The sequence below is a fragment of the Pantherophis guttatus genome, chromosome 1 (assembly GCF_059756535.1).
Source record: "Pantherophis guttatus breed Tessera chromosome 1, ASM5975653v1, whole genome shotgun sequence".
NCBI classification, from domain to species: Eukaryota; Metazoa; Chordata; class Lepidosauria; order Squamata; family Colubridae; genus Pantherophis; species Pantherophis guttatus.
Window position 1 is genome coordinate 153,876,562 of NC_142063.1, and position 26,847 is coordinate 153,903,408.

Genomic DNA, 26,847 nt, shown 5'->3' on the forward strand with positions numbered 1-26,847 from the left:
TTCTTTAAACACTTTTGGATATAGTTAATTTATAACTTTACTAAAAATGTACAACTTATTTCTTCCAATTGGCAGGAAAGAATAAGACACTGGGTGAGTTGCCTTCTTTTTAGAATTAAGAAGAGAGCGGGGAAAAGAGCTCTATCTTAAAGGATTTTGACTTAACATGAAAAGCTTAATAGATTGTGATTTAAGAAAGTTTTAAACAGATAAGTGGGGGACAGTAATTTTAGGAAAATAATATCTTGATGAAAATGCCTTTGAAGCAGGGTGGATAAAAATCAATGATTTTTTAAAAAAAATCAAAAAAATCAGATTTTTTTTATTTAAATCGGATTTTTTTTTAATTTAAATCGGATTTTTTTTATTTTTATTGAATTTATTTTAATAAAAAACTTTTGGGGTAAAAATCTATCGTAAGATAGTTTTCTATTTAAGATACATAAATAATTTAGTTTATTCAGCATGAAATGGAGCTTAGTTATGTAGCATGAGGCTGTATATTCTGCAACACTGGGACTATCGGTGAGTCAACAATGGGTCAAAGAAGTAGCAGAGATAACAGTTGCTCTTTAAAAATTATGATTTAAATCGAGTTGATTTAAATCAAGCCTTTTTACTAGTGATTTAAATCATGATTTAAATTGTGATTTAAATCAACTCGATTTAAATCAAATCCACCCTGCTTTGAAGATAATAAAATTAAGTAGACAAGCAGGATCTTTGTGGGAATGTTGATTATTTTCTATTAAGGAAAGTAGATAATTGGTGGATTGTACAAAATAAGGTAAGGGTAACTTGAGAGTTTGGTCTAGTAGCTTGGTCTGGTGGTTTACGGATCAGGCTAGAAAGTGGGAGACTCTGTGTTCTCATGCCGCCTTACGCATCAAAGCCAGTTGGGTGACCTTGTGCCAGTCTCTCTCTTTCAGCTCAATTCACCTCACAGGGTTATTGTGGGGACAGTAGTAGTAGGAAGATTATTGGATATGTGTTGCCTTGAATTATTTGTAAAAATAATAAAGGTGGGATACAAATAAATAAAATGAATGAATGACCCAGATTGAGTGATTTATCTATGGAGAGCAAATTGGGATTAGAGTGTTAAGGAAAGAGAAAAGCAAAACAGGAAAATAAAAAAGGAGAAGCTTGACTTCTTATTTTCACCCTAGTTAACTGGTATATTTTCACTTTGGAGCCATAATACAATGGCATCAACAAGAAAAAACAGCAAAAATAAGAGAAGGAAAGAGATTCACCAGAGCATCTTGCAGACAACGGCACTACATCAGGTTTCTTGCAGAAAACCTTTGAGGAATTTAGCAGGAGAAACAGTTGCCAATAGTTCGGCTGCTTTAAAAAAAAAGAAATGGAAGACAGATTTATACAGATAAAAAAAAACATATGAAAGAAGAAATTTAAAAGATTGAAAAATCTATAGGAAACATGCAAAAAGTGTTTCATTAGTATTATTCTACTTTATATAAAGATCGAGATTACCAAAGATTACAGAGAATCAGAGATAAATTATGAATATACCAATAATAATAATGGAAGTTTGTGAAGTTCTTAAAAAGTCTAAAACAGGTCCAAATCAGTGGTGAGTTGCCCCCAATTCGGTCTGGTTCAATAGAACCAGTAGTAAAACCGGCGGGAGGCTGTGCCCACCCGCCACAACGTCATCATGGGTAATCTGTGCATGTGCAGAAGCGCACGTCTGCACGCACTCCTATTACGAACTGGTAGTAAAGATAAGTAGAACCCACCCCTGGTTCAGATGGTTTGCTGGCCTCTTACTATAAATGTTTGGAGGATGAACGTTTGTAATCTTTACAAGTGATGTATATTATTTTACATAAATGGAAGATTCCTGACAACTGGAAAGAGGTCAGTACAGCACTATTACCTAAGGATGGATAGATTCAGTACTACCCACCATAGAGGAATGGTTGACAAAATTGAGATGGCCAAACTGACTTGTTTGATTAAAGGCATGATTGAAATTCATCAATGACTGGAAAGTCACTTTATGGACTTTTTGCATAAAAAATATTTTGTGACTTATGGATTTGATGATTGGAAAGAATAGGTTATAGAAAGAAAGGAATCATGGTGTAATCTTACAGAGAGTTTTGATTGTATAACTGCTGAGAGGAAGATTGAAGCTACTTATATTACTTTTATGTTTTTTATTTCTTTATTTTCTTTTCATTTTTTTCTATTTTATTTTTCTTTGTTTTTTCTTTGCTTGCTTTCCTCTTCCATGTTTAATACATCTTTTTCTTCGAGTGTGTTTCATATTATCTATGTAAAATCTTTTAATAAAAATATTTGTTTAAAAAAAAACAAAGTCCAATTGTACCAGGTAGTACTCAGTAATGATGTACACAATTAACTTGTATGTTTTCCATCCACTTAAGCGCAACATCATGTTTTATAGCTGCTTCTGCACAAACAAAAGATAATTTGCCAATCTGCTTGTGTGAAGTTTTCACTTAACTTCTGACAATCACCATAGCAATGACAGGCATAAACTGTACTTTGCTTCTCTTGTCCTCATGTGAAGATCTATTTTTGTCGTAGAAGTTGGTAATGCATTACAGAAATGCAGAGAGAGTGAGAGAGACTGCCACCCAAATGGGTAAAAAAACATTTTAAAAAAATGCCCTGTGAGTACTCAGTAGTGTCCACAAAGGATTGATTAGCTTTGGAGAAACAGAATGAATTTTAGAATAGGAAGCCTTGGTAGTACAGTGGTCTAAGGCACCCTGTTATTAAGCTGGTTATTAACACAGCTGCCTGCAATTACTGCAGGTTCGAATCTTACCAGGCTCAAGGTTGACTCAGCCTTCCATCCTTTCTAAGGTAGGTAAATTGAGGACCCAGTTGTGGGGGCAATAAGCTGACTTTGTATAAATATACAAAAGGATGAAGGCTATTGCTGAGCACATTGTAAGCCGCCCTGAGTCTCCGGAGAAGGGCGGCATATAAATCAAATTAAAAAAAAAAATAGAAGAAACAAAGCAATTATGAAAGGTAGATTTATATACTGTGTATAAAAGTTTATACCACATGTCCTGACCTTCCATATTTTGATCATTTGTGATGTAGACCTAAGGAGCATCTCTGAGGGTTTCTTTATATTAAAACATTTTGCAGCATAATAGTATTAGAATTTAAGGGTGTCGAGATGAGGGAATTAATTATGATATGATGTGAGTAGAAAGCAGTAAAGGCAGATCCATGGGCAGTGATGTCAAACATGTCATGATGTCATTGCAGATATGGTGGAATTATTTATTTTATGTCCTTGGTGTAACTACCATATATTTCATAATTTTATCATACAGGTAATCCTCGACATACAACCATTCATTTAGTGACTGTTAAAATTATAATGGCACTGAAAAATGTGACTTATGACCAGCATGTATTGCAACCAGCATGTATTTACTACAATTGGAATATCCCGGGGGTCATGTGATCCCCATTTGTAACCTTCCTAGCTGGCTTCTGACAAGCAAAGTCAATGGGGGAAGCCAGATTCGTTTAACGACTGCATGATTCAGTTAACAACTGTGACAAAAAAAAGTTTGTACAAAGGGGCAAAACTCATTTAAAACTATGTGGCTTAGCAATGGAAATTTTAGGCTCAATTGTGGTTGTAAGTCGAGGACTACCTGAAGTTATCATAATTTACATGATTTACAAAATGATGAGATTTTGAAATGCATGATATCATCATGTTTCTTAATGAACATGGAAGGGAGAAATACACAAAAATAAACCAACCCATTTTAACCAATGTAATCAGCAAATTCCGAAGAATATTAGGAATTTCAGTCTGAAGGATTCTACTGACAACTGCAGATGTCAAAAATTCTCGTTGAAAATGTAATCATTGCTGATGCAAATATCCTTATTTAATCAAAAGTTATTATAATTAAGTTATATTAACCATATAGTTACTATAAATATAATGTATCTTTGATTATCTCCCTCTCTCTTTTGGCAGTATTTCGTCAAGGTGATATTGGAACAAATTGGTATGCTGTGTTGACAGGATCCTTGGATGTTAAAGTTTCTGATACGAGCAACCATCAGGTAAAATTGCATTTCTAATGCAGTACAATTTTCTCAGGAAAATATTGCCTACCTATAGACTACTAAGCATTTTGTTCCTGTAACCTTTAATTCAGCAATATGGTACATCATAGGGAAGCAAACACTTTTACTGAACAAGAGGACTTGAACAATGCCTTTTCCAGGCCTGACTCCAAAAAGTCTGCTCATGTAGCATGGCTTTTATTCCATAATTGCTAACAAGGAACCAGCAGGGTCCACAGGGGAGAATATGATGAAAGTGGTATCGTGTAAGGTCTGCTCCTTTAGAATATGTGCTGTGATATTGGACACACATAGGAAAGAGGCTAAGTCTGTATCACAGTTCTTCATCACACACTCCATTGGAGACCGTACAGTTGATTCTGCAAGGACCATTCACAGACATGCTTTCGGGATGCAGCTCTACTTCTGTGGGTTTTCTTTTCTATTTTTCTGCCTTTATTATAAACTACTTTTCTAACCAGACCTCTTTGGAATTTTAGTGTCATGAGGGCTGTGTGACACCTACAAAGGAGCACTCGGTCAGGCATCTGGTCAACTTTGAAAACTGAATGTTGCTTGAAGCACATGTGTATGGTTCCTTCAAACGACTTTCTGGGTCATTTGAGTTGATGTGTGTACACACAACTATAATGCCACTGACTGGAAGCTCTTTTTCTGTTTAGTCTTTTTCTTCAGCTGGGCCTTTTTATTTGCCACGGTGGCTCAGTACTAAGACACTGAGCTTGTCGATCGAAAGGTTGGCAGTTCAGCGGTTCGAATCCCTAGTGCCGCGTAATGGGGTGAGCTCCCGTTACTTGTCCCAGCTTCTGCCAACCTACAGTTCAAAAGCATGTAAAAAATTCAAGTAGAAAAATAGGAACCACCTTTGATGGGAAGATAACAGTGTTCCGTGCGCCCTTGGCCTTTAGTCATGCTGGCCAAATGACCACAGAAACGTCTTCGGACAGCGCTGGCTCTTCGCTTTGAAACAGAGATGAGCACCGCCCCCTAGAGTCGGGAATGACTAGCACATATGTGTGAGGATAACCTTTACCTTTACCTAGTTAATAAGGACTTTGCATAACCATAACCTTATTATTAGGATTTCCACTGCTCTTCCTAATTTAAATGCGTTTTGGTGAGTAATTTCCAAATAGACCTGCTCTGTCTTGAATATGACTAACCTTCTGTGGGCAGTCTCAGAAAGTTAAGGAACTGGATTATACGGAGTTCCACTTTTACATTTATATTTATAATAAAACTAACGCCAAACTATCGTTCCTAATAGTACCTACCTGTCCCTTCCCTGACCAAATGTCAAGGAATTGGGGATAGCTGTGGAGGCTGTCCAGACACCTCTTAAGCATGAGGAGACTCATGGAACAGTTGAAGGGAATGTATGTCAAGAATGTATCAAAGTTTCTAGGGAAGGCGGCACAGACCACCCTTCCCCCAAAATAAGTGCTATTTTTTTGCTTTAGGATTATTGTCTCTGAGCTTCTCAAAACTCCTAGGTTTTCCGAAACTACTCTGTTCTTCTCCATTTCCTACATGTTATGCTTTGAATTCTCAAATTGTCAAATTGTCAACATTTATGACAATTCCATTTTCAGTGAAGCCTACTGTAAAATGCTTAGTCTGAATCCCTTGAATTAGACCAAACAAAGGCTATATTATCCAGGATCAGTTCTGTTACTTCTAAATCTCCTTTAGGATTATATTGTATATTGTTTTACTTTCCCTTTTACTTTTTCCACTCTGTGAAAAATCTAGAATATAAGATCCGTGGCCCATCCAGGGATAGTTGTCTGATTCTGAGATGAGACCATAATTGAGCAATAGAAGCACCTGCTTTCTATGTATAAAATTCCAGATACAGATTTTGACAGCTCCAGATGGGAATTTTCTGTGCTTTAGCCAGTTTTGCCATTTTCTTATCTATTTTTCACTTGCGGCCTATCTAGATTGTTTTTTGGTTTGTTTCTTTCCTTACTCGTATTGTATTATGTTTGTTCTGTTGTGTGCCTCCCAAATTTGGTGGTGCCTAAATCAGTTCAATTAATTTAATTTAATTTAATTTAATTTAATTTAAGACCTCTTCCTATAAAATATGTCTATATTTTATAATTCTACAAAATATGATCTTCATTAATTTTGCGAAACAAACAATGAAACAATAAAAGAGATAAACTATTCAAATTTAAAATGTGAAAACCCAGGTTTCATTTTGTTGTCTCTTCAAAATTATTTGATTTATTTGTATAGAAGCAGCAACTATTGAAGTAACTGGTCAATCCAGGTATTACTGACACTTGTATTTCATGTGAATAATAAACATGGGAAAATTAGAAAATTAAATTAATTTGCTGTTTTATGCTGGATTGTGTTAATATCTGCAGAATTCTATACCACAAGAGGGCAGTGGTAGAATGAATAAAGTTTTTTTTTCTTTCCTACATTAAGCAGATTTAGAGCCCTTGCAGTATTAAGTATTATCATTTTTTTTTCTTTATTGGATGGGTTGATTTGGCTACTGAAACCACTCAACAAAAGTGCAGAAATAGAAACCTAGATTCTTGGTTTCTTGTGAGTTTGAGAGTAACTAATGCAATTGAATATGGTAATTCAGTGTTTTTAGTTACTAATTTACCGGTGGTACAATGAGAGTAGTTTGTCTATATGTGAAAACCTAATTCTAGAGTCTGACTTCAAAGGCCTTTATTTAAGCAATTTTAAAAGCAAAAGAAGAAATAAAGAATTACGAAAGGGGTATTTTACAGCATTTCTGATTTTTCCATGATTTATATTAACCATATGGTAACATAACTGGGCTATAAAATATAGATGACAGTTAGAAGGGAACCAAGATTTAAAGTAAGCAGGATGGGATATGCCTTTCTCAGGGAGTAGTGATGGATCCTGCATTTGCTCACCAGAGAAAAATAAAATAAATAGAAACAGAACAAAGCTACATCCACATGTGAATTCATTTTTAATATTTAAGTAGTCTTGAAGAAAACTACCCAAGCATTGTTTTTTGGGAGAAAGACTTTCAATCAATAAAGGGACTTTTCTCAAAAGTTGGGCCTTTTGTATTTTTAAAGTAGATCTTTCATGTTCCTTCTTAGTTGCCTCTTTCTACTTGGCAGAGAGAAGATAGGATGGAGAGAACAATTAATTTGCAATCATATATCTTTTGATGGTGTTAATTGGTAAATCTGTTCTATTCCTTTACTGCATCAATTCATACACAGGAGAACAAAAATACTTTTGAATATATTTTTCATGCTCCTTTTCTGTGAACTGCTGTTTGAATCTTAAAAATTCAAAGGCATAATTTTTGTATTTTTTCAGGATGAAGAAATACCTGTAGCAATTCCAGAGAGACAAGTGTTGTTTCCTCATTGTCCTTTTTTGAAACCAATTTCTTCAATCTTTTTTTTCCAAAGACCTGTTTTCCATTTAAAAAGTGCCAGATGTTTTTGTTCTAATTCAATCTTTTGGAAATAGAGAAAGCCAGATCTTTACTTCTTAATGTATAGAATATCAACTTTTGTTAAAAAATTTACCATCCATATATATGCTTTAAAGATATTTTTCACTTGGAGACGTAGAAAATAAAGTCATCAATGAATGAAGATAAGCCAGATATTCAAGACTGTGATATAATTCATTTAATAAATTGAAATATTTTTCTAATGGATGACACTCTAATAGCCTGTAAGATGTCATCTTCATAATGGTGTATATATTTCTGTAGGCTGTTACAGTAAAATATATTTAAATAGATATATTAGAAAGCATAAGGATCATGGTGGGCTCATGAGGTCAGGATGCTGGGTTTGAGACCTAAACGCTACCATGGGACAAGGTGAGTTCCCATTCTTCATTCCAGCTCTTGCAGGGGACATGAAAGGAATCTCTAAGTGGTTATCTCCCAGGCAACAGTGATTTCACTGGCTAATCCTTTCAATCTGGAAGCGCTTCGGTGCTTCTGACATGAGTGTGATGTGGTTAGAAAGCATTATATTTAGAGTCTCATGGTGCCCGTATCACATATTTTTCATATATGTTTAAAGCATGTTTGTCTCCCTTTTTAAAAAAACAACTACATGTACATATTTTGGATTTCTTGAGTCTTCTGACCACCAAGTCTCCCAAAAGCCCATCTTTAACTTCTTGTTTTTAAACAATCATTCTATTTTGGCAACATCAAATAAGTCATCCTTATTTGGTTTTAAGAATGTGATAGATCCTTTCCTCAGTCTTCCTGCTTCATCCCTTTCCTGTCCTCTTTGAGCTGGCTCTAGAGGTTGGCATGGAAGAAGGATCACTGTCTTCTAAGTCAAAGCTGAACCTTGAAGTCCAGAAAAGAACATTTGGCCAGTCTTATGGCTGCTGCTTTAATGACTTTAGGACTGCGGTCTTACTGCTTTATATAGATATTAATGCCGACATTGGAAATGTCTTGAAAGAAGATATTTTGAAAATTTTGATGCCAAGTTGGGAAAGGCTGGTTTTCTTTGAGCTTATTTCTTAACCATAGTAGTTTCTCATGGGTAACTTTTGTCTGAGAATATTTGAATATATTGGCAAGACCAACAAAGTATACTGATGTCATTGTACAATTCACAAAGTAGGATTGTTAGCTGATGATAAAAAAAGAAAATTGGTCACTTTAAACTTGTATGTTCCATACCAGGCAAATATAGAATAAGGGAGCAGTACTTTTTGGGGGTAATGCTAGAAGCTGTTATTGAATGCATAGTGACAATAGACCAGGTGTGAGTAAAGTGCAACTCATAATTTTGTAACCCCCAGAGCCCAGTAGATTGAGCAGGACTACCATTTTGGGACTTTTTAAAAAAAATCTTAGTGTGTTTAAGGAGGATTAAGTCGCAGAAATGTTTCCTGAACTTTACAGAGATTTAAAATATAGACTAAATAAAAAACAATTCAGTCTTCGTCAAAAAGATGGATTTGTATTGGCTTGCTTTTTGTATTTTAAAGAGTAAAAAAATATATTTTCCCCTTTATCTTCCTTCCAATGAACTCCCCAAGCTCACCTGCATTGCTGAAATTCCCTCTTCTGTTTGATATTCAGTCTGAAAAAATATAATAGACTGCAGAGTTTTATCAATCAGTAGAGGGCTCTGCAATACTGAGAAAAAAATTCTTAGTGACATTGCACCTTCTACTTAGGCAATCATTGTAGGAGAAGAGCTGTATTACTCTATGGTAGCAAAAAATTGGAAGTCTTGTGTCACCTCTTTCGACAAGCAAATTGTATTAACAGACATAAGCTTTCACGAATTTTGGCTCATTTCATCATATGTGCCTAATGACACCTATCACCTTTGAGGAATAGGGATAGATTGGCTAATAACCAAATTCCAACAAGAAAATAAAATAAAATAAGAAAAAATACAGTAAAATAAAAAAGAATTAAAAATAAATACCAGATTTTGGAAAGCTGTAAAAGTGTAACTAAGATTTAAAAGATGTAAACGTTGAATAAAAACAATTTTAAAAAATAAAAATAAAAATAAATACCGACAAAATACCATCCCACTTCTGAAGGTATTTTGGCATGCTATGCAAAGCCCAGAGCAACTGTCAACTCTTTCTTGAAAACAGTTTTCTGTAAAATCGGAAATTTCTTTTTTTTTTTTAAGCCCATAAGAATTTCAAATTCTTATGGGCTTAAAGGCACCTACATTTAATTTAACCTGAGTTATATAAACCAGAAATAGGCACATAATCAATTCAGCTCAACTCAAAATTTATTTACAGTACAAGACCAATCACAAATAGGTGCAGATATAATACAATTTCATAGACCCTTTTATTATTGTTGTTGTACCTTTGAATCAGATTTTTTGGAGAAGTGTCTGTGATTTTCTTGAGAATATTTCAGTAGGGTTTTACCCTTGTTTTCTTCCTAAAATTGAGATAGAGGGACTGGCCCAAGTCACCCAGTTGGCTTTATCCTAAACTGGGTTTCTATCCTGATTCTTTAACTATACCAAACAGGTTCTCCTTTTATTAATTAACTCATAACATTAGAATGTGCCATAAGATCATATTTGGCGTGTATGCCTGTATAATATAATGGTTGTGCTAATTTTGATGACTCAAACAAATATCATGGGCAATGGAAAATGAATTGTATGAATATAAATAGCCTCATTTTCCTGCTGCAACAAAGAATTTGCTTGGGAAAAAATCCAGAAGAATTATTTTGGATCAGAACTAACGTCTATTAAGTTTGGCAATAGATCTAAGAAATTTAAACCATGATATGAAGATGACAGCCTCCTCCATTAATCCTCCCACAAGATGGTATTTTAGGTGTTGCTAGAAGATAGAAATTATCTGTCAAATCTGTTAACTATTAATATTCTAATGTTCCATGTATTTGTCTAGTTCCCTTTTAAAATCACCTCGATCAGTAGCCATTACTAATGTTATTAGTTTAGGTATGTGTTATATAAAGAAGCATGCTCCATAGTTAGCTTCATTGGAGAACCTCAAGATGTGAGAAAAAGATTCAGAATATTCAGATATGTGAGAGAAAAATAAAACTTCCCACTTCCCACACCTTGGTTTGGGACACTGTATATTCTCATTGCTTATTTAATATTCAGGTTTTTCCATGAACACTGACATTTTAAACCACAGTTTTACTTGTTATAGATGACTGAAGTATTTGACTTCTTGTAACATTAATTTGGCTCAGTGGCTAAGATGCTGAGCTTGTCAATCGAAAGGTTGGGGTTCAGCGGTTCGAATCCCTAGTGCCACGTAATGGAGTGAACTTCTGTTACTTGTCCCAGCTTCTGCCAACCTAGCAGTTTGAAAGCACATAAAAATGCAAGTAGAAAAATAGGGACCACCTTTGGTGGGAAGGTAGCAGCGTTCCGTGCACCTTTGGCATTTAGTCATGCCGGCCACATGACCACGGAGACGTCTTCGGACAGCGCTGGCTCTTCAGCTTTGAAACAGAGATGAGCACCACCCCCTAGAGTCGGGAACAACTAGCACATATGTGCGAGGGGAACCTTTACCTTTACCTTTACTAATATTAATTTCTGATGTTTCTAATGAACATTTTGCCCTTTCAAATCACATCAACTCCCATCCTTTGGGCCTTCCGAAAGGCCTTGAAGACATGGCTGTGCCAACTAGTCAGGAGCCCCAATGGGGCTGTGGCACTTTGGAGGTGGATAATGGAGTAGATAGCACCCCAGTCTTCCATGTGCATGTGTTACCAATATATTAATTGAATCTTTATGTCAGAAATAAACCACATGATTTAAGTTTCTGACTCACCTTTTATGTAGAAAACTCAGTGGCTGACCCATCTGCTGGCAGCCAGTAGTGGGATATCTGCTAGTTCTCAGTTTCCAGAGGGAACTCCTCAAGTTTTATCATATTCTCAGTCTGATCATGAGAGCAGCAGGAGTTCCTTGATAGCAGTGTTAAAACCATTTAATTGGCTTGTGCCATGACTTTGCCATTAAACAAATGGGCACCAAAAAGAGATTGGGCCTTTGGCCTCTAAGCTATCAAAAAGCTTGCTGGCTTTCCAGAAAAGAAGTCCCTCGTTTTTGATGAGTTGTTTAAGCCACCCTATATCTACAGATGTGTGTATGAACTTGGTTTCCTTTTTGTTCCTTCTCCAATTATATTACCCTTTCTGAATTATGTTTTCTAAACTTAATCAGATTAATCATACTTCTAGGGCATAAGAAATGTTTCAAATTACCCGATTTGTTTACTTTCTGAACAAAAGTCTTTCGTACTTCTTTTATGAAAAAGGACTATAGAGAGGTTTGATTTTCAAGGAAAAGGAAAATAGAACAAAAAGTAGCAGTATCACATCTCTTAACTGTTCCGCTTCCCATATTGTGCCAAGGCCAATTGCTTAGTGTGATTATGAAAATGGAAATCCTGTGTTTAGTCAACCCATTGCACTTGAGTAAATCATGTCTTAGTGTAGTAAGTGAACCCAGCTACTGAATTCAAGTCAACGGGGGTTGGAATTTTCCCTTTCAGAATGAATCCTCTGCAATTAATTATTTTTATTACCATCTTATGAATTCATCTCTTCAAACAAAAGAAGGGAAGCGAATTATGGTTTATTCACTGAACAAGCCTGAATATTTAAGAGATTATTACATTGTAATGCCAGCTCCACCATTGTCTATGTGCTCATTGTGATCTTGCCTGTGATAATCATGTCCTGTATATGTCCCGTTTTTACAAATGCTCTATTTCTCATGATGACAAAGGGCCCTTGCTCCCTCATATCCATTCAAGTGGGGGTGGGGGTGGCAGGTGACAATACGTACCTCATGAAACCATCACTTGAGTGATACAGTGTATGTAGAAGCGTCAAATGTCGCACTATCATTACATAATTGTGACATTTGCATGATGACGTTATGACACTTGTGTCATTTTAACCTCAATATGGTTTGTTATGAACTACTTTCTTTGCTCAATGGATAGAGCACAAGGTCTTTTTTGAACAAAAATCATTGGCATCAGTAGACACGGCTTCTTTCTAAAAAAGGTAGAATTAATAGTCTTTCAATATTGGGGATATTACGCTGGGAAGACAGTAGACTTTGAATTAGGCTGTTTTCTATGTTTCTAAAATGTTAACGATAACGAGTCATCACAGTACTGTTAATAGAATGAAAGAAAAAGTATGAATCAAAGATGAAATAATTAGGTGATGTCCTGTAACATACAAATAATATTAAAATAAGAACAAAAAGAACATTTTGAATGTAATGCCTTGAATATTGGTAACTACTAAGACTAAACAAGATGCCTACTTCTTGGTCCCATTGTTCACTCATTAAATCCTATTTTTAGTATCATCCTTCCAAACAAGCAAGCAAACAAACAAACATTACATGCATACATACATACCCTGCTTTTGTCCAGAAATCAAATGAACAAGTAATTGCAGCAAAGCAGAATATTGAAAAAGTTGTGGAGGTATAATGCCGTACAACATTCAGGCAGGTTCCCAAACACAGTGGATTGGCTTTCTGCAGTCAGAAGTAACTGCACTGGTAAGATCACTTAATAACAATAGTACTTAGACTTATATACTGCTTCATAGTGCTTTACAGCCCTCTCTAAGCAGTTTACAGAGTCAGCATATTGCCCCCAACGATCTGGGTCCTCATTTTATTGACTTTGGAAGGATGGAAGGCTGAGTCAACCTTCTAAAAGGTTGCTTCTGATTCCTGAATCCTGAATCAAATCTCAGGATTGAAGGATTTGAACTCCTAGCAATGGGAAGAAGTATTTGTGTATTGGACTGTTCTGTTCATTTTGTATTAAAGGCTGAAAATTGGTTTGCCCATCATCCTAACATAAGGTTGCCTGCGCCTGTCTTGCAAAACATCAGTTAACCACTAGATGACAGCAAAGAGACTTTTCTCTATTTGCTGCAGTGTAGTAGATGTTCAGATTTGTTACAGCAGAAATATGGTAACACTACATAACGTGAACACTAGACTTGGATAATAGAAAGCCACTATTTAGAGAACAGATGCCATTCTTTTTTTTATCATTACTTGATGTAGACTAAACATTCAGAGCATATGCATTAGTTTGAACTAGGACAAGACTTTCCTAAAGGACAAATACACTATTTGTAGGAAATGAGTTGTCATTTCCTAAGCATTGTTCCCAACTGAAGATAGTGTGTCTTTGGCAAGACAGTGGTTCCTACATCCTTTAACATCCAAAGGCTGAGTGCCTGTCTCTTTAACTCTGCTTCACAGGATGCTGTGACAATATGCACCTTGAGAATAGGGACAGCGTTTGGAGAATCGGTCTTGGATAACACCCCTCGTCATGCTACTATTGTTACAAGAGAAAACAGTGAACTCCTGCGCATTGAGCAGAAAGATTTCAAGGCACTTTGGGAGGTAAGCTCAAAAGACTGATTGATCCAAGCTAACATAGGGAGATGGAATAAAGGTCAAGCCGTCTAAATCATACAGTATATTGCATGGATAGGTTATCTGTACATTCAGTGGAGCAGGTTGCAGTTCTTCATAAACTCTGTGACAGTATCTTGCTTCGGTGAAGTATTTTTCAGAATGGTAGCAAAAGAGAAGCCAAAACATTTTCCACAAATTGGCAGATTGTTCTTTTTGAGGTGCACATCGATACTTTTGTTTTAATAAAAGGCTCTCCATTCCCTCTTTCTTTTTAAAATTCATTTATGTATGCATCTGTAATAATCTGACATACTTTTTGTTTTGTCATTTCCTCTATGAAATACTCTATGAAATATTTATTATATTGAAATGATTTGGCTTTTATTTGATAATCTCATAATTTATTTACCTACACAGTGTGAAAAGTTTGATGCTGTTGTTGGAGATTTGTGGTGTTTTGGGCAAAGAATGTTGTAAACAGTTTGAGGAATTTTAGAATTAGTAGCAAAGTGAGCTTAAATTTGAAAAATAACCTCATTAATTGGCGAATGGGAAATGGAAGCTCTCACTTTTTAATTAGTTGTATCTTCATGCGTAGTAGCCATAGTTCATACTTAACATACTAATCTGCTAGATTTTGGAGAGTAATATTTTAAAACTCGAAAACATGACTTAGGAAGTCTTAACTCACACCAATAAAGTAAGCTGATGTCTCCTGAGCTAGAAGTTCTTTAGGGCATTTGGGCTGTTAGCCTCAGGAATGTACTTATTTTAATCTACTGAACTGATATTCTGTGGTACATGGCCTTTAATTGTCACACTATAAAAATATTATGTTTTCCTGATATGGAAAACATTTCCCCATGGTTGCAAAGCTTTTGGACAGAAATTTAAAATGTATGGAGCTGGAGACCTTCTTTACATACAATATTAGAATTAATACTAATTCCTTGACAATTTTTTTTTGGCTAAATCATGGACAGGGAGATTGGCTTCAATAATATATGGACTGTTCCAGTCATTAAATCATTAAAGAATTTGATGTATATGGTAAAATCTTTCCCTTTGTCACTTGTGCATTTTATTTCATAGAAACTGTACACAGAAATATTATCAGATGGCAGGCAAACATAAGGCAAAATAAGGCTGTTGCTTCGGATTACCGATGCTGCAGGACAATGAGAAGTTAATGAATGAATTTATGGGTGACAGTTGCCTGCATCTCCAAAGAACCTTTATAATTCAAATCTTTGCCCTGTTGCCAGATTCGTAAGAAGCTTCAATTGCCACATGATCAGTTCATATATGTGGATGGGGAGGTCAAACCGTGTCTTTCTGTGAGATAGGAAGATGCTTTGGGCTGAGTCTGGATTTTAATTAGACCCTGGTCCTCCTTCTTTCCATACAACAGTTGTTCTTTTAACAAGCCTAGAGAAGTAAACTGTAGTTGTTTTCCAAACCATCGTCACTATCTCGGTAATTGTTCAGTGAAAAGAACAAATATTACCCTGCTTCTGCCAACCCTTCCAAAATGGGTTATTTCCTTTCCCTCTGATGGCTACTGTTTAAATAACATCTTGTCCATGAACATCTGCTCTGCTACATATCATGTTCATCCGTAGAGACATCTAGCTTTACACAGGCAGCTGTGGTAGCAGCTTGCACGAGATAAATGTTCTCCAGGAGGATTAAGATGTCCGATCTCTTATCTGTAAAAAGCAATAACTTCCCTTGGGCTTTTAAGATTTCATTTTTGAAATAGGAAAACTCCAAATCCTCAAATTGCTCTCATGGGCAAATCTCTGAGTTTTGATATTGATTTCTGTGTGTGAGAAACCTCAGCAGCCTATAGTATGGAATGTTACAGTTCTTTTTGTCTCTTGCTAATATCCTTCAGTGTGTATGTCCAGCATTAATGAGCAAATTAATTTACTTATAGATATTATAAAATGCAGTACTTACTACGTTTTCAGGTGTTAATCTCCAATTTGGCTGCTGAGATTCAGATAGGAAGAGAATGAATTTTGGGGGGGATTTCACTTATTTTTGGAGCATTATCCTACTGCGATATATAGCTTAAACTTTCTGGGGTGACAAAAGATAAACAAGGATTTTCATTCTTGAGGACTAAAGAAATAAGTATTGAGGAATAAAATAATTACGACAAGAAGGCAAGTATAACATATAAGTACAGTCTTTTCTATATAAGATGCATAAAGATTTTGCTTAATTTGAGCAGAAATGGCAAGCAGTGATTCAATAACCAATAAGATCTTGTCTCATGTTCTTCTGAGCACATGATTCGCATTGGAGTATAAATCTAAAATCTAATTTCCGAGCTACTGGCGTAAAAAAACTAAGATTATTAAAATCTATTTAAGAAACACCAATTAGGTAAATAACGATAATGTTGCATAATTATCACGTGAATTATTTGAAAGGCTCAAAATGATTTTTAAAAACCAAAATAAATTTAGAAGACCTAATTCAAATGTGTATGTTTAGCCTATTACAACAGTTGTGAGAAAACATGTACTAATGACAATTTTGCACTGATGAAAGCATGTACTTTCACACAAGTATGAGATGGGTAAATACTCACAAATATATATAATTTTTAATGTTAACCAAAGTATTACATTGTAAGAATATTGATATAACATTAGGCATTTACATTTATTTGTAGTGAAATTGCGGTGGAATATTGTCGGGAGTCACAGGAGGGAAGAGCTCTTTTCCAGAGGGCAAAGGGAAAACAAACCTTGGAATGTCTGGTAGGCCGGAAGAGAAAAAGGACATACCCTCCCTAGCAGTTCCCAGATAGAGTATAGCTATAGTTATGCAAATAGTTGCTTTAATCTGGCAAGATCCATCTGTAAATGAACAACAATAAAGAAACCTCTCAGAAGTGTCATTTATGGGAAGATTGGTTGAGAAATAGGAGTAGATTTTTAAAATATTAATAAAAGTATTATTTTAATAAGCCTAGTTCTTGGAAATTCTTTTGCTGAAGAAATAAACAATTGTGTGGAAGAACATAGTAGTATTTATAAGGAAACAGTTTGACAGTGATACCGTGTTTCCCCGAAAATAAGACATATCCGGATAATAAGCCCAATTGGGCTTTTCAGCGCATGCGATAATATAAGCCAACCCCGCAAAATAAGCCCCCCCAACTACTTATACGCATGCGTAGACGGTTCTGCTATTTCCTCTGATTGCTTGCCGCGCAACCAAAATGAGTTGAGGAGGCGAGGCCGGAGGTGGGGAAGGGGGGGCATGCCCTCCCCTCCCTGTTCTTCGTACTGGCCGAGCGGCCCAACACGTCCCACCCCAATGGCAACAGCAGCCTGGCTGCTTCCCTTCCCCGCCATCTCTTTATCAAGAGGGGTGGCAGGTGGGGGGGGAGAAGCAAGACGCGTGGAGCGAGACGTGGCTCTTCTTCTCTCCCCCCCCCTTTATGGTTCTTTGAGTTTGAGAGAAGTAGATATACAAGCCTTTCATGAGGATGGTTAATGATGGAATTGCTGTTCATATGATTAACCCTTTATGGACTTTCTACCAAGACCAAGACTGAAAAGATGATTCATGGATTTCATTTGTAGATATAATATGCGATAAAAAGATAAATATCTGTAACCTTAGAGGGAGTGAGGAGTCACTAAATGTGTTTATACTTGTTATGAGGAAGACTGGAAATCACTTCTTTACATACGTATGCGTTTTCTCTTTATTATATTCTTATGTTTCTCTTTTTTCTTTTGCATTTTTATTCCTTTCTATTCTCTTTTTATGTTTAGATAATATAATGTTTACAATAATATAATATTTTATGCACATAAACACATATAAAAGAAAACATTTTCTGCTCTAGGGGAAGCATTTGCTTCCTGAAAGATGAGCTTGATCAGCCTTATGTAAGTCCTGATTCTGAAAATAGATCATGTTCATCATTCTTAAGTGATTTATTTTTATTTATTTTATTAGTCATATTTCTATGCCGCCCACTCTCCGAGGACTCTGGGCAGCTTACACCAAAGACAGTATACTAAATAGCATATTGCCCCCTAACAATCTGGGTCCTCATTTTACCCACCTCGGAAGGATGGAAGGCTGAGTCAACCTTGAGCAGGTGAGATTTGATCCTCTGATCTGCTGAACTAGCAGTCAGCTGAAGTAGGTGCAGTACTGCACTCTAAGCACTGCGCCACCTCGGCTCCTTCCTCGGATTCTTCCTTCTCAAGTCAGGCTACATGAAATATATGCCAGGATGTATTTCATCAAGGTAAAACAATCGCATTTGTGAACTTTGCTGTTGGCATAGCCTATAAATTTTGTAAATATAAATATTGTAAACAATGAATAAATAATACTAATGAAAAATGAAAACCTATTATTTATAGTGTTAACGTGATGCGTGGAAAACACCTTCCTCCTAGTGAGTAAGCCATGGTTCCAGACTTGGTTCCTTGGCCAAGATGAATGGACCAACTCCCAGAATTCTGCACATCTTAAAGTGCCTAAGGTTGAGAAACACTGCCCTAGATTACGAGTACCTGCAGACCAGGGGTGAAATCTACTTACCTTCCTTACCAGTTTGGAAGCGCGCATGCGCGCATCTCATGCGCATGCAGACCTTCTTGCGCATGCGCAAAACCTTCTGTGCATGCCTTTTAAAAGGTTAAAACCAGGAAGTAATAATACCTGGGTGGGTGGGTGGAGCTTCGCTCCGCCATCGCTACCAGATTGCCGAACCACCGGCCAAGATCGCTACCGGATCGGGTGATTCTGTCTGATCTGGGAGCATTTCATCCCTGCTGCAGACTATGATTGCTAAGCATAAAGACTGCTCTGAAGAAAGAGGAGGATGAGTGGGGGGTTTGGAGGAGAAAGGCAGAGGACAACAAAGAGAACCCTGCAGAGAAAGCATCTGCTGGTTTCATCAGGCCGATGTAAGCAACCTCTCACACGCCCTTCTCTGCTGCTTGGCTCAGCTCATTGCCCAGATAGAAAAAAGAAAAGTGACTCAAAAAGAAACAAAAGGGGACAGGGATTACTTAGGTAAGGAGTTTCCATATGCTTGCAGCCAAGTATATAGAGACTGTGACAGCAAGAGAACAAGCCTCAAATCACTGCTTCCATATCCATTTATTTCCTCAATTAGATTTTGAGAGTTAATTTGACTTCTTTGTTTGGATTTTTGAGGCTCCAAGCAATCTGTTTTTATTGCCAATCTCTCTCCCTGAATGCTCAAGGGATTGAGGAAGAATAAACTTCACCACCGTTTTCTACTTCTTCGGAGACTCCAATTTTTGCAATTGTTACTCACTATTCAGTGCTTCACTTTTCTGCCTGAAAGACTGTCTGTGCACCGAACTTAAGGTGAAATAGAATTAAGTCAAGTAGCACAGGCCTCTTTTAAAACTCTTTTAAATAAAGAGATCATGATATTGTCAAGATTGTTCAAGCAACTAATGACAAAATTGCTGTCTGTCAAGCTATGTAGTATTTTAAAACTTTTTTTTGGAGGTGAAGGAAGAGCTCAGATAATCCCACTGCATATAGAATAAAAATTAATTATTCTCCTGCAAGGTCCCAGGAGTGGCCAAGAATAGGTTAAATCGTCTGTTTCCTGCTGAGACCGAGCTGTCTGTTTCTTTTAGTCACGCCTCCTGCCTCCACATTCCTACCCCAGTTTCGGCTAGGTCTTAACCTGAACGAGACATTTCAAAGCATTCCTGGTCACTTCTGATCTTCAGGATCGTGAGCTTTATAATTTTTTTTTCTCCTTTTCTATTTTTCTGCCTTCCTTTAAGGATTAGAGATGGCGGCTGGCTTTTAAAGCTGCTGCTTTAAGGACTTTACAGTCCTTGAGGCCCATTTTCCTCGCTGGAGCGAGAGGGAGTCCCTGCCTAGTTCTGGCTAGGCATATTCAGTGGCAGTGGCCTCAAGAGAGGCGTGGAGTCCCTACTCAGCGGCTGCTGGGCATACCTAAGAGCCACAGCCTCAATGGAGGCCATTGTAGTCCCTACTTAATCTCAGCTAGGCACACTCAGTATTCCCTGCTAGCCTGATTGACTTTAAGTCCCTGCCTGGTCTCGGCTAGGTATACTGATTGCAGGAGGTTTTGGGCTACAGGAGTCTGCAAACAGTTTGTAACCGCTGCATTTTTCAAATTGCAAAATGGAGGGAAGAGCTACTGGGCATAGAGCCAAGAAGCAAGGTTCCAGTAATTTGAATCTGGCAACTGATGTTGCAATGCCTCCAGAGGCCACTCCCCTAACTGGGGCCCAAGGGAAGCAAAAACATTCCAAAGCTTCTGAAAAAGATGCCAGCAGAAGACATAAGGCTCTGGAAAAACAATTTCACAAAACAGAGAAAGATCAATCCTAACACGCCCATGCTAGGGTTGAACAGGGTACTTGTCACCCAGCTTCTTCCTCTTCCTCTGAGAGATTGCTGACTAATCAGCCTGTAATTGCTCCACCCTTGTCACCAGAGGGTGCAAGTGAGGCTTCCTTTAACTTGTCTTCTAATACTAAAGATTCTCTTGTGTGAGATTCTGTTTTCTGCCCAGCTTCTGCGGCTGCTCCTATTGCTACTGCTACGGCTATTGCTGCTGCAACTCAACATTCAGCTCCTCGAAGAGAAGTGTCAACCACCTTCACACCGGCTGCAGCTGGTTTGAGACAAGGTGACACCTATACTTCTGATTTACCTGCTGATCTCAAATTGCTCATTGCACAAACTGTTTCTCAGGCAATTGCGGATAAATTGAGCAGTATTCCCAGGCCTGTAGCCCCAGTTGAGGCTCTCACCAGTCTTCCCCATGGAGAGCATTTGGCAAGAGACCTGTCTTACAGGCAGGAGTCCCAATCGCAGGATGAATCTTCTGATGGCGAAGATTCACTTATACAAGAAGGGAATCAAGGAGTGGTGGATTTATCGGAGGATGAAGGGTTAACATCCGATGTGCCGGCCTTTTCCGGCCTCTTTCCTCCTGCCATGTTTAAATTTGTTCTGCACAAGATACGTGTGACAGCAGGGATGGGGTTAGACCCCTCTCTCAGCTCACCAGGACCCATAAATCCCAGTGACCTCCTTTTCTCCAAGCCAGCCACTGTACAGGAGGATGTTCCGGCTCCACAGTTGTTCATTGATGTGGTGCAACAACAATGGGAGCTACCAGCATCCTTCCCAACACCAGGCGGTCTTGACCGTCGGTTTTCCCAGCTGGCACCAGCATTGGAAAACCAATTGCTTTTGCCCATGGTAGATTCTCTATTGGCATCTCTTGTCTCCCCCTCATTGGTATCTATTCTGCCCCAGCTACGGACCCCAAAGAACGCAGCACACACAAAGTCTGTACAAACCTTAGTTTATTAAATTAAATCAGTTTTTTTTTTCAAACAAAGGCTGTTAATTAACTTTCTTAACTGCCTACAAGAATCCAAAGAATAAATAATTGTAATCTTACTATGGTTGGCAGAAAGCCCAGAAGCAATTTGCAGAGAACTAAGATCAAAACACGAAGGAGAGTGAACTAAGTTGTTCCCTGCAAATTGCCTCAGTCGTCGTCCTTCCTTAAATAGGCTAAGGGAGTGGCCAATTAGCCCCAAGCCTTACTCTCAAGGAGACCTCCTCCTGAGGAGCCACTCCTGCCTTTTGGCAGCTCTGTGCGCCCGTGCATCGAGAAGAGGCTCCTCCTCTTCTTCCTCTTCACTTATGGGAGCTTCTGGAGGTTCTGAAGGCCCTGGCTGAATCCCCGCCTCTGGCATCACATCTTCTCCAGCCTCCTCATTGTCTGACTCGAGTGCCAGCTGCACAGGCTGCTGGCGCAGCACCACACCAGCCTCCTTGCTGTTGGAATCAGCTACTAGCTGCACAGGCTGATGAAGGGCCACAACAGTATCTGGTGATATAGCAGAGGGGCTGAAACCAGAGGATAAAAAAGTGGAATTGACATTGCGCAAGGCGGACCAGTCCTCAGCCTAGGTGATTAAGGCCGCATCTGCAGCCTCATTTTTTAATCTCACTTTGTTACTGTGGTTCCAGCAGATGCAACAGACAGTTCCACCCAGTGAAACCAGGCTCCACCAGGACTTGAATAAATTGATTGCAGCAACACAATTTTCTGCAGATGCAATATTAGCTGTGGCTAAGTATGCTTCTCGATCTTTGGCCTCCTCCATCACATCAAGGAGGATGCTCTGGCTCCGCAATTGGCAGGCAGATGCCAAGTCCAAATGGCGGTTGGTCTCGGCCCCTTATACAGCGGGCTCCCTCTTCAGGAAGGCTCTGGACCCTGTATTTGTTGAGAATAAGGACAAGAGGAAGGTCCTGCCATCCTCCCTTAAGAAGGGCGAGAGGCACACGGCTCCTTATTATTGCAGGTCTTCATATCGGCCTGATTCCAGTTCTTCTTTTCAACAATCTCAACGACCTTTTCCTCAACGTTCTGACCGCCAAACGGATAGGACTATTTTAATAAAGGTGGGTTTATCTAGCATTAGATCTGAGTCACGGTCCCCCGTACCCCTCCTGGCAAGTTAGAATCAGAAGCTAGTATTTGTCCTTAGTCTCTGATTTTGGCTTGTTAGACAGCCATAAGCCAAGGATCTTAGCTGAGATGTAACATTAAGTGAAACACAGACTCGGGTTCTCTGGTTTGTTAGGCTGCTCCACTTGACAGAAGAGTAAGTAGGAGTGATCAGGCATGGTACACGTGCTCAATACGGATATACCGGAATTTGCAAAAATGCTGTACGCTGTGTGATATTCTTGACAGCTGATCATAATAATTCACAACAGCGATAATGACACTTGGGTAGCATGTGAAGGCCATTATTGGGGAACTATAAGCAATAGCTGCAGGCCCTAACAATAAACCACTGACAGTGTCCTTGGAGTGTAGTGTATGTGTGTGCATTTTCTAGCTAAGACATTTCTGGAATTGTGCATTTCAAATTGAGGCAGGAACCTTCTCTTTACATATTGTTGCTTTCCTCATCTCTTTTCATTCCATTAGTAGTGTTGATGTATACATCTTTTATTGTCTTATTCGTTAGCATAGCCGGCATGAGCCAAGACAGCAGCATAGAGTACAGGAGAGAAAGGAAAATATACTTCAGTTGCATAGAAATTCTTCCAATAATACCTCATCACAAAACATTTATCCCTTCAAATATTCATGACCGTGTGTGTTGACCAGCTCAGGTAGAGTATTGTAAATGTCTGAAATGTTAAAAATACTATCAGGTCCTTAAAAATATAGCAAGAAACTTAAGTATATATATGGTACATATCCTCTTTTGTGCAGTTATCCCTTGCTTACTTGACTGTCTCATTGAATGACAGTTGAAAGATACGATGATGTAAAAAGAAAAAGCTTTGCGACCAATCCTGAGATTTGCAACTGTTGCAGTCACGTCATCACCTTTTCCATGTTCCTAACTTGATTGTGAGTACATGGAAGTGAAATCGCAAGTCGCAGTCACGTGAGGTTTTGCTTAACCACCCATAGTGACTTTCTTAATGACTAAGTGGGAAGTGATGTTGTAAATCCATCACAGTCAAATGATTGTCCGCTTAGCGACTGCAGCACTTAGCAACAGAGTTGCTGGTTCCAATTATGGTTGCCAAGTGAGACTATCTGTAGTGTAGGAGCTAAAATATGCTCAGGTTCTGGGCATTGTATTTATCTTTTGATCTGAGTCGGTAATTCATTTTATTTTGCAGACTGCTAACAAAAACAATACCCTAAAGCGGGGGTGGGCAAATGTGGCTCTTTTACAACCTGTGGACTTCAACTCCCAGAATTCCTGAGACAGCCAGCTTTGCTGTCTCAGGAATTCTGGGAGTTGAAGTCCACAGGTTGTAAAAGAGCCACAGCTTGGCTGTCTCAGGAATTCTGGGAGTTGAAGTCCACAGGTTGTAAAAGAGCCACAGCTTGGCTGTCTCAGGAATTCTGGGAGTTGAAGTCCACAGGTTGTAAAAGAGCCACATTTGCCCACCCCTGCCCTAAAGAATTAGGGTCAGAGTCTAATTATGTGCTTCATTGATTAAATAAAAATTAAATAATACATACTCCATTGCTAAAGGAGCTTGCTTTTTGGGAAGCCTTGATCATGCAAATTCTGTCTTGAACCATTAGCTATTCATTTAACTCAAGGGGGGTATCATATTGAGCTAGTTCAGAGTCTGGATGAGAAAATTGTTTAGATCTCAAGTGCTTCTCCTTCCAAGACAGATCAATTTCTCAGATTATATATAGACTTCCCTTGTGATAGCTCGTGCTTTGCATTTCCATAGTTATTTAACTTCCAGGAAATCAGTTTTAATTCTACCTCTCTGAGCCTTCATTTCATTCCAAGGAATCATGTGAATGATTTCTTTCTTATTTAAGTAGTGTGTCAAAACTGTGTAATGTGATGTGCTTTTTGTTTCCAGGTCAACTGACTTGCAAGTCCCACTGCTGTATCTTCTCATTCTATGTCAGCAGCTCAGCACATTCATACATTTTAGTGTTTGTTTATTTATTTATTTTATTTTATTTATATACCGCCCTTCTCCCGAAGGACTCAGGGCGGTGAACAGCCGTAATAAAAACAATGTACAAAAATAGAATTTGTTGCGCTAACATCAACTTGGCCTTCAAAATCATTCTTTGTACTTCTTTAGCAACAGTGGTTTCACTCTTGTGCCCAGTTCTCTTTTATGGGGAAAGAGTAAGCTGCCTCTTTTCTTGAAGAAACCTTGTTGTTTTGAAGTTTTGAAACCTAGTGAGAAAAGGGTTGCTCCTAATAAATTATCCACAGAATTCAAGTCTTTATGTATCATGACATAACTTCTGAACACTATAAGCCTCCCCCCCCTTTCTTTTTGAACCATGTGGAAATGCCTTTTTTAAAAATTAAATTGCTGGTTTTTATGGTTTGCAGTCCAGTAATAAATTCAAAGCATTTGGAAGGTTAATTTAAATTAATAAAAAAATTTGAACCAGATCCAATTACTTTCTTAACTATTTTTTACATCTGTTTCGAATGCATAATACAAAACATGGTGCAAGAGGGTATAATATAACCATGGTATTTGTCTTTTTCTCTCTCTTATCTGGAAGTGAAATTGTTTACACCCTTACTGTTCTCAAACAAGATAATAATTTTTATAGTAGGTTATGCTCTCTTTCTTTGCCATCTGTGGTCTAATAAATTTACCTGTGCTTCAGATGTCCCTGTGTACACTAACCCTGCCCTACCTTTTCAATTACCTGCCTTATATCTCAAGGTGATGTATGTGGAGGCTGCCTCTCTTTTTATCGCCACAGAACTGAGCCTGGGAACCTGGGATGAAAGAGAGCAGAAGACACATAATCACCCAGTAAGCTTCGAGACTGAGTGGCGACTAAAAGTTGGAATACGGCAAACTCTGACTTCCCAAATTGGTGACTGTCTCTATATTATAAATATCAAAAATCCCTTTCATTTGAACTTATTCTGGGTGACTGAATTGACTTGTCAGTGATCATTCTTTGGGGAGACATTTTCTGAACAACAGAGTGAACGTAGGTTGACAGTGATTTCTTTCAATTCCTGGGATTTTTTTTCCTTTCAATTTCCCAATCTAGCCTATAGCTGTAGATGGCCCTTTATTCAAGGTACTAGCCTGGGCTGGGTCTGCTTAACATTTTGAGAGCAACCAAATATTATTTTATTTATTTTATCTACACTACCCATCTTACCTAGTGACTAGGTTTGAAAACAATATACTGATTGAAGGCTGGAAAATGGATGTTAAAAAAATAAAGTTTATATTCAAGGAGCTCAGTGATTGGTTGAGTTATTATTCACCTTGCTATTGGATATTCATTCACTGTCCTGTTAAAATATAAAACTGCTATCCAAATTACAAAATATGAAACCTATTGATGATTCTACAGACTACAATTCTGTGTTTCTAAAAAGTTAAACAAGTTGATCCATGGCAGAAGGACATTATCATCACACAGTAAAGGTTGACGATTTCCCGCATTGTTTGTATAACTCCAATTAATGGCAACAGTGCCTAGATAGAACATGCCCAGCCAGTAAATCCTGCTAGCATGCTTGTTCCCTTGCTCCACGCATCAAGTTGCTGGTCTCCTCGGAGAGTGCTTCAGAAGAGGATAATTAAATTAGTGCATGTTGATTAAACGCCCAGGACACCCAACAAGATGATAAAAGCAAATTCCTGCTTCAGTATCATTGTCCTAGAATAAATACAGTGTTCAAAGACTGCAGGTAGTCCTTGACTTATGACCAGAATTCAGCCCAAAATTTCTGTTGCTGAGTGAAACATTCGTTAAGTGAGTTTTGCCTCATTTTACGGCTTTTCTTGCCATAGTTGTTAAATGAATCACTGCAGTTGTTAAGTCAGTTATTAATATGGTTGTTAAGTGAATCTGGCATCCCCATTGACTTTGCTTGTCAGAAGTTCCCATAAGGTGATGACATGACCCTGGGACAATGCAACCATCATAAATGAATCAGTTGCCAAACATCTGAATTTTGATCTCATGACCATGGAAATGCTTCAATGGTCATAAGTGTGAAAAACTTACAAGCCATTTTTTTTTCAGTGCCATAACTGAATAGTTACTAAATGAACTGTTGTAAGTCGAGGACTACCTGAATTCTGGATCTGTGGTTACGTTGTCACTATTTAGGAAAGAGAATCACCTCATAATTTTATGTAGTATGGACAGTGGCAGTACTGAGAAGGGCCTGGGGCAGTT

The 26,847-nt window shown here is 37.9% G+C and overlaps 1 protein-coding gene across 1 annotated transcript in view; it reads left to right on the forward strand.

Annotated features, from left to right (window-relative positions):
* Window positions 1-26,847, forward strand: part of RAPGEF4 (Rap guanine nucleotide exchange factor 4) — a 172,735-nt gene that overhangs the window by 25,252 nt on the left and 120,636 nt on the right. Inside the window, exons 3-4 of the mRNA XM_034427509.3 lie at window positions 4,013-4,101; window positions 13,914-14,060. Coding sequence (XP_034283400.2) covers window positions 4,013-4,101; window positions 13,914-14,060 — 236 coding nt within the window. The remainder of the gene's footprint in view (window positions 1-4,012; window positions 4,102-13,913; window positions 14,061-26,847) is intronic.